The 8,441-nt window shown below is 54.1% G+C and overlaps 1 protein-coding gene across 3 annotated transcripts; it reads right to left on the reverse strand.

The window, feature by feature from the left end:
- Positions 1–283: 283 nt before the first annotated feature.
- On the reverse strand, positions 284–7,087 carry AQP8 (aquaporin 8). Of its 3 annotated transcripts, none has more exons than XM_045775243.2 (6): positions 6,942–7,083; positions 6,572–6,825; positions 5,448–5,574; positions 3,572–3,786; positions 1,973–2,107; positions 284–797 (listed from the first exon to the last, which is right to left on the reverse strand). In XM_045775243.2, exons 1-6 carry the CDS (start codon positions 6,951–6,953, stop codon positions 749–751), a joined length of 792 nt encoding a protein of 263 aa, XP_045631199.2. In that variant the 5' UTR covers positions 6,954–7,083; the 3' UTR covers positions 284–748. The 3 variants fall into 3 exon arrangements, with proteins under 3 accessions (XP_045631199.2, XP_087725554.1, XP_087725557.1); XM_087869428.1 differs by having other exon boundaries at positions 6,931–7,083; XM_087869431.1 differs by lacking the exon at positions 284–797 and adding an exon at positions 832–1,005 and having other exon boundaries at positions 1,974–2,107; positions 6,942–7,087.
- Positions 7,088–8,441: the final 1,354 nt, after the last annotated feature.

Here is an 8,441-nt window from a genome sequence, read left to right on the forward strand (position 1 = left end):
ACTGGGCACTAACAGACCCCGGGCTCTGTGTTGGGCTTTTCAGCAGGACCTTCCAGTCTGTGACCAGAGATCGACTCTGAGCTCCCAGCAGAGCTCCAAGACAGGGCTGGCTGAGTGGGAGACAGGCTCCGGGGTGGCCTGCATCCTAAGTACCTGCTCTGGCACTGGACTCTAAGCCAAGCCCCAGCTAACTGGACTCTAGACAGCTAAGGCCCAACCCGGACTTTTGCTTCCTCCCCAGCAGTGCTCATTTCTGAAACGAAAAGCAAGTCCACACCAAAGGAAATACTGGACTATTTATTGCAAAGCTGGATTGGCAGCTCAGGAAGCAAGGAAACAGAGCACAGAAGGCCCTTCTGTAACAGAGGAGTCAGGGACCAGGAGAAGGAGAAAGGAAGGGGGATGGGGGAAATGAACTCATGTAAACAGCTGCCTCTTCCAACTGCTCTTCTAATCCTGGGAGCTTCCCTGCTCAAGAAAAACCCTCTGTTGTGCGGTGCCGGGCAGGGCTGGCAACATGCTCCCCAGGCTGAGGTCTCTGATGAGCAGGAAGGAATTCGGAGAACCTAGAGCATCCTCAGAACTTGGCAGCAAGGTGTCATCTGGGAGGCCAGGTGCACGTCGGGGGAAGCAGGTGGGTGGCTTCTCTGGGCCTCTGCCCCAGTAGGAAATGCAGGAAGTGGCCTTTCTATAACCCCCAGGGGTCCGCAGAGGCCACGTGGGCCGCAGGAACACCACTGGCTCAGTGTCACCGTCCCTTTAGTATTAGGCGGGTTTTTCCATCTCCAATGAAGAGCCTACAGAAAAGATGGCCCAGTGAGGTCTCCAGGCCTCTGAGGGGAGACACCCAGCCCTTCATCAAAGGTCTCCAGGCCCAGAATGCTCCAGGGAGATGCTTTCTTGAGCCTTTCCTGCCTCAATAGCCAAATCCTCTTGGGGAAAGGGAGAAACTCCTTCCTGTTTGTGTTCCAACTCTTTCCCTGAAGATGCTCATCTCTGCCATTCCGAAAGCAACAGAGAATTATCAGGCTAAGCCAGGACTGCAGATGGGCCATGACAGCAGACACTTTACACCAGCCCAGCCCAGAGACTGTGCTCTCCCAGACTGGGGAGGTAAGTCCAACTTGTACCAGATCCAGACCCTAATGCCCACATGACCAGGAGCAGAAACTACGGGACCTTACAGACCTTGGAGGCTCACAAGAGGAGAATTCAGGGAGGAACAGCCAAGCAGATATGATCCTTCTTCTAATATCAACCGTATCACCCAGTGCACGATGCCAGGGAGCACTGTTTACATTGTAGTTCATGTGATTGGCATGCGCTAGCAGACGTGCTCTGGGGGGCACCATGTACATGGCTTTCTGTGTGGATAGGGCCCCCTGGAGTTGTATGACACCCCTGTGAGGAACCACTCCTCCCCCACTCTTGGTGCGCATGGTTGTGCAGGGAAGGCTGATCTGCTCCGACTCCAGACATAGTCAGTAAGTGTGCCTGACCCCCAAGCCGGCCCAGTCCAAACCAGTGAACATCAGACCCTGGACTTTTGCTAGAGCCCTTGTACTAGTTTCTTTGGAGTTGTTAAGCTGCTGAGATATAAACCTAGAATTTCTGGTGAGCACCTCGGCCTCTCCTGGAGAGCCTCTCAGAGTATGAGGCCTGCTCACAGGAGAGCAGAGCCCATGGGAAAGACCAAGGCCTAAAGACATCACTTGAGCAGCCACTTAAAGCTGGTGGCTACCTGTGAACTTTTCAATTCTGTGAGCCAGTAAATTCTCCCTTGTGACATAAATTGTGTTGAGATGGATTTCTGTCCCTTACAACCAAAGGTCCCGGAGCCATACTGTTTGCCTCTGAAGAAGCCTCCCTCTTCCCTTTCTCACCCCCAAAGTGAGATTCTAGCCCTGGATGCTCTGGAAACCATCACCAGGTGCCCATCAGAGGGGCCAGTGACCCTGGGGCACACTCCTACCTGATGAGCATTCCCACAAGCAGGCTGGCCAGCAGCGGGCCCAGCCAGTAGATCCAATGGAAGGCCCAGTGGTTGGCTACCACGGCAGGTCCAAAGGCCCGGGCAGGATTCATGCAGGCTCCAGACACGGCACCCCTGCAAACACGCAGTCACATGGTCACCAGGATCCCAGCCAGGCCCCAAATCACGTCAAGTTCATTTTCGCAACTAGGCCTAGGTCCCACAGCACCTTGAAAGCCAGCATATGGTGGGGCTCTGGAGGATCCCACAGAAGGCACAGGTGAAGAGGCTATTAGCACCAGGAAGTGAAAGGCTTGTCTGTCACTCCCCACACACCCGTCTAGAAGAATGACCAGCAGAGAGTGTTCAGTGATGACAGGCAGAGAAGATGGAAACAGGTCCCTGAAACCTTGAAAAAGACGTCATCAGCTATGTGAAATTTGGAGTCGAGCTGGCCTGGATTCAAAACCCAGCCCGGCTATTTCTAGCTGTGTGATCTTTATTGAACCCCTCTGTGTTTCGGTTGAGATCGAAGGACCCACCTCATAGGTTGCCGTCAGAACAGAATGAGATCATGCATTTAGGAGCCCATGACTTGTGTATTTCACGGACAAGTGCTTCATCTAGCTAACCCAGTTGAGGTCCTTGTGCCACAAGCTTGGGGCCCAGAGTCTCCTACGGGGGGGGGGCTGTTCTCCAGGAGCACCTCTCTAGTTCTGGTGTCTGTATCCTTGCCCCTTTCCTGCAAGCTGGGGTCCCACAGGTCTCACCGGATCCCACGTTCAGCAGCCAAAGTTGAGAGGGCTAGTCAATCGGCTTGCAGGTGAACCAATAGCCACCAGGGGGCAGCAAAGCATCGCTGCAGCTTTATACACACAGAGTACCACCCACCCATCCCCCTCCTCCACTCCCGCTCCCCAACAGAAGGATGACGGAGGTGAGCGGCAGAGCCAGGAAAGGCTACACTCTGTTCTGTGTCCTAGAGGAAGGAAGGAAGGAGGTGGACATTAGGAAGGAGCTCCCTTGTCCCCTTTACCAGGAGATTTTGGCTCTTGTCCCACACGTCCCTTAATTTGGCACTGTCCATTGTATCCTCTCTGAGCTCCTCATATATAAAATGGGAGAAATAATCCCTGACCCAAGCTTGTCTCCTTAACCCCTTCCCAAGGCCCCCAAGGGGCTCAATCTAAATGGGTCAATGGGTATGGAAGCTCTGTTTGAGTCTCAGGCGAAAGCCTGGCTGCCCACTGGCTGAACAAACAAGCCTACAGAAATGTTCTATTGACGCTACAGAAAATGGAAAACTTCACGTGAGAAGGTAGGTTTCCAACTTCCCTGGAACAACGGGGGAAGGGTCACTGGAGGCCCACGTTCCCTCACAGCAATAGCTTACTAGAGGTGAACGGTGGTGGCTGCTTAGATACCCCAGTCCCCACCGCTCCCTGTTGTCTGCGAATGCCCGCCCACTTCCTCGGTCTGCATCACCTCCGTGGCCCCTGTTAGCAACAGAGTCTGTGACTCTCAGGTAAGCTCTGCAGACCTGACCTCCTCCAGGGCCAAAGGCTGGCCCAGGACTGGGCCCTGCAGCCCACTACTCACCCTGCCAGGATGTCCACGGTGACAGCAAAGCCAATGGAGAACGGAGCCAGAGGGCCCTGCGTCCTCTCGTTGATGGCGCCCATGCACACGGCCAGTGCCAGCAGTGTCGTCAGGATGAGCTCCGCCACCACCGCCCCTACCACCTGCCCCGGCTCCTGGACTGTCACAAAGGCCGCCCCAGATGCGTTCCAGAACCTCTCTTCAGGACTCACTGCCTGCGGAGAGAAGCGGCTCAGCCTCACAGTGGGGGCAGGGAGGAGGCTGGGAGCTGAGGGGAGGGGGCCTCAAAGCGTATGCCCCCAACCGTTAGAGCAGTGACGGGTTCTGTCCAATCCGCTCCGGTTTTTACTGTGTGGCTTAGTGAGAGCCACTGGGCTTCTCTGAGCCTCCTTTTGCTCATGTGTAAAATGGGATCATCCAGCAGTGGCTGCAGGTGTTGTGGGCCCAAAGCTTATGTAACTAGATGACTCTCTTTGAGAAAAAGAATACAAAAGTACCTTACTCAACAAACTTTGCAAACACCTACAGCCAGATGAACCCACTGCCAGCCCCCCGTCAGGGCCCTTGGAAGGGGTGAGGGAATCCTGACACTGAAGCCCTATTAGCTTCACAGGAAATGAGCCTCAGGGGTCATCCCAGCACCTGGAGAGGGAAGACCACAGAGCAAAGACCCTGGACCGAAATCTGGACTCCGCTGCTTACTAGTGCAGCTGAACTTGGACCAATGACACTTCCCTGTGCCCATGTTTCCTTCTCCATAAAGTGGGGGCACTGATAATCAGAGCTCCCAGCTCAGGCAGCGAGTGCCCTCTAAGAACTGACTGTGGCTTCTTGTGACGTTATGGGGAGATTTAACGAGACAAGGTGCAAAAACTGCTTCACAGGAAGGGCTGTGCTCGGTGAGCAGAGCTTCTGCCCTGCACTTCTAGCTACTGTGTAGGGCAGGTTTGCAGGTGGCCCGGCCTGAGGGAGACCTGGGAGCTGCTCTCCATGGAGGATCAGAGTGGGAAGGTCCAGCCCCCATTCTGCACACAGGGGAGCATGGTCTCAGAGGGGGACACGGGGAGACCGGGCAAGGGAGACAGCAAAGTGGGACTCGAGACCAAATCTGCAACAGGTGGGTGGTTGGAGCTACAGACCAAACCCCAGCCAGGCTGAAAGGCACCCTCTCCCCCCCACCCCCCAACACACATGCCCACAAGGCCTACATCTTGAAGGGCCCCTGGTTGGACTGAGACTTAACAGCAACAGGGAAAAAAGAAAAAGAGAGAAGGGAAAGAGGGAGAAAGGAAGCAAAGGATGGAGGAAAGCAGTCCATCCATGGAGTTACGTGTGAAGCTATAACCCTTCTGTGGCAGGGAGGAGGAGCTAGCCGTCCTGGTGGGAGGAAGTTTCCAGACATAAACTGAATATTATCTCCCGTCACAGGTAGAGGGATTCCGTTTAAAGGCAGGCAACCTGGAGAACACTCAGAGAAGTTAGTCCAGGAGTTTCTCAAGGAGAGTAACCCTTAGTTTGTAGAATGAATGAACAGGTAAATGAATGAATGAATGAATGAATGAATGAATGAATGAACGAACGAACGAATGAAAACACACTAGAAATATTATCCAAAGCCATTCCAAAGTCAGAAATGGTCTCAGGAAGAGAAACTTCAAGCCCCAAATTCTGCATCCTGCTCTGTCCAGGGAAGGACTGTGTCCAGACATGGACAGGACAGAGTGTGCTTGGAGAAAACCAAAGGCCCCCTTCCCGGGAGAAAAGGACCCACCCAATCCTGCTGGAGGAAAATCCCACAGGAAAAGAGCTGGGCACCTCTGACTCCCCGCTGCCCTCACCACATTCCACCAGCCCAGCCCCCATGGGGATCACCCACCTTGGCCAAGGCAGCCCCGAGCAGCCCCCCGCACAGCTGGGAGATCCAGTAGGGAAGGAGCATCACCAGGTTGAGGCCTCCGATCAGCGTGGCTGCCAGGGACACCGCAGGGTTGAAGTGTCCACCACTGTCACAAAAGCAGAAGGAAGCCTTGAGACCAAGGTCTGGGCTGGCCCCCAAGAGAATGTGTCCCAGCCGGCCCCCCAGGCTGGCCTTGCAGCGCCCGAGTCAAGGACCTTGCCCGAGTAGAAAACAGGTACCACATCCTACCCATTTTCCCTGAGGTGCTGGGTGGTGGGGCAAGGGATGTTGGGGAGAGCCGGGGAGAGGAGGGTAGCCCCTGTCCTGCCCTACAGCCCAACCCCACAGTGCCCAGAGGAAGAACATGGTGGGTGACCACCCCTCTACTCCTTCCAGACTCATTCAGAGCTCCAGCCCTTGAGAGATGCAGCCACCAGTCAGAATGAGACCCCGGACTCCAGATTAGTAGACAGAGAGAGGTATCCCCACCTCCCCTTACCCGAGCCCTGAAAAAGAGCTCCCGAGTGGCTGCACTCTGCTTTTCCCCAGGCTGGAGGAAAACCCCCTCCAAATGTCAACCACACAGTGACCGAGCCTTGGTGTGGGCTAAGCTCTTTCTGTCATGTAAATCCCAGGCTGCCCCCTGGGGCTTGCCTCCCAGCTCCGCCACTTACTGACCAGGGAAACTTGGACAAGTCACATGGCCTTTCGCAGTTACACCGGGGAAATGGGGATAACAATAGCAACTACCCCCAAGGGGTTGTTGCAAGGATTCACTGAGTTCCTATGTAGAAAATGCTTAGAACAGTGCCTGGCACTTAGCTAGCATTTTGAGTATGTGTGGGCTTGAGAAAAAATAATGTCAAAAAACTTCTCTTTTTCCCCTGTTGTTTGGGGTTTGGAGAGGGACTTACCCAAAGCCACAGAACTCATAAGCTGCAGAGGTAGGATTTGAACTCGGGCACTCTGACTCCCCAGCGCACACTCCTATCTACAGTGCTCTTGGAACCCTGAGGACGCGCCCAGGGTCCCTGCCGATAGCCTCGCTCCCCGCCCCCGGCTGCCCAGGTTAGCCCAGACTGATGGCTCGGAGCTGGTCTCACCTGATATTCCCCAGTGTGGCAATGATGAGGCCCAGGGCCAGCCCGTGCGCCAAGGCCGGCTGCAGCAGCCCCGTGTCCGTCCTGTTCTCGATGACCGACAGGCAGCCGATGAAGATGAAGAGGGCAGAGCCCAGCAGTTCCACCAGACAGGGCTGCAGGAACCGCTCATACCAGGACCCATGACACCTGCCCCCCATGCTTGGCTCCTTTGCCTTGCCACTGCCAAATTCAGGGTCACACATAGACACAGCTGCCTGCGGTAGGAAAAAGGGAGAGTGGGCACGGGTGGGAGGAGAGCCCAGAAAGAAGCCCCCAGCGACCCAGGCTTGAATGGATTCTCAGCAACCCCTTGCACGTACAGGTGGCTCACCTCTGCAGACATCAGGGCAAAGTGACCTGGAATGTGCTCGAGCCTGAGCTGGCTGGGAAACCTGCACCTGCTCTCCTGGACCCTCTTATCTCCAGGACCGGGGCTGCTGACCCTGCTTCAGGCTGTGGCTCTTTTAAAGGGCTGCAGCGGCTCCCCGAGGGTGCCAGGAAAGCAGTAAAGCACGGTGGGAGGTGGCCCTGGGGCCCAGAAGAGGAAACATTTTTTTTTATCTCAACTGGGCAGGGCAGGGGATGGCCAAGGATTGCTGAGCTTTCTGCCAATGAGGGGAAAAGGCACAGGCTTAGCTGCATCACCTGGAATGCACTCCAGGGCTTCCCCAGCAGGAGATGGGAGGGCCCAGCGCATCCAGCCTCCTGCAGTCACCATCAGGGTCCGCCGGCACATGGGCAGGAGGAGGGACCCAAGGGTTGGGACCACACATGGGAAATAATGGCGAACTCGTCTTCAGTGATTTTTCCATGGATTCCCTCAAACATCGCCTCGTATCTCAACAACCGCACTCATGCACCCTCAAAGCCTGATCCAGGACTGAGTGTGGACGGATGACCGTCCCCTGACAGTCAGGGGCAGCTGAGGCGACACGGTGCGCCATGGGATAGCCTGCGGGCTTTGGAAACAGGTTGTCTGGATCTCAGTCCCAACTCTGCCCTCACCTGGCTGTGGAACCTTTCTGCTCCTCAGTATTCTCCTGTGAAGTGTGGCTGGTAGTAACAGTACCAGCGACATGGGGTCATGGTGTGGTTTGAATGAGTTAATATAACTAAGAGCTTACGACAGTGCCAGACACATGATAAGCACAACACCAGCATCTACTAATTAAGAACATAGGTTTATGTTTATATATTTATATTTATGGAGCAATTTCTACATGCCTTCTACCTGCCAGGCACTGGGCTAAGTCCCTTCTATGTAGTATTTCATTTAAACCTCACAGCAACCCTGTGAGGTGGGTACTATTATTATAGCATGTTATACATGGGGAAGTGGAAATTCAGGAAAGTTATGTTTCCCAGTGTCACACTGGTTTTACGATTGCAAAACTGGTGGCTAAGTCACAAAGGACAAATACTGAATGATTCCACTGATACGAGGTCCCTGGAGCAGTAAGAGTCATAGAGATAGAAAGTAGATGGTGGTTGCCAGGGGTTAGGGGGACAGAGGGGAATGGGGAGTTGTTGTTTAATGGATGCAGAGCTTCAGTTTGGGAAGATGAAAAATTTCTAGAGACGGATGGTTGCACAACAATGTGAATGTACTTAATGCCACCGAACTAACTATACACTTAAAAGTGGTTGAAATTGTAAATTTTATGTTTTGTATATTTTACCACAATTGGGGGGAAAAAACTTGTGGGTTAAGCCACTGTAGTCTACTGCCTTTCTAAGACGAATGGATGCATGGATGCATGGATGGATGGATGGATGGATGGATGGATGGATGGATGGATGGATGATGGATGGATGGATGGACAGATGGATG

This window comes from Ursus americanus, chromosome 2, assembly GCF_024610735.1.
Source record: "Ursus americanus isolate L20-20 chromosome 2, mUrsAme1.1.p, whole genome shotgun sequence".
Classification (NCBI taxonomy): domain Eukaryota; kingdom Metazoa; phylum Chordata; class Mammalia; order Carnivora; family Ursidae; genus Ursus; species Ursus americanus.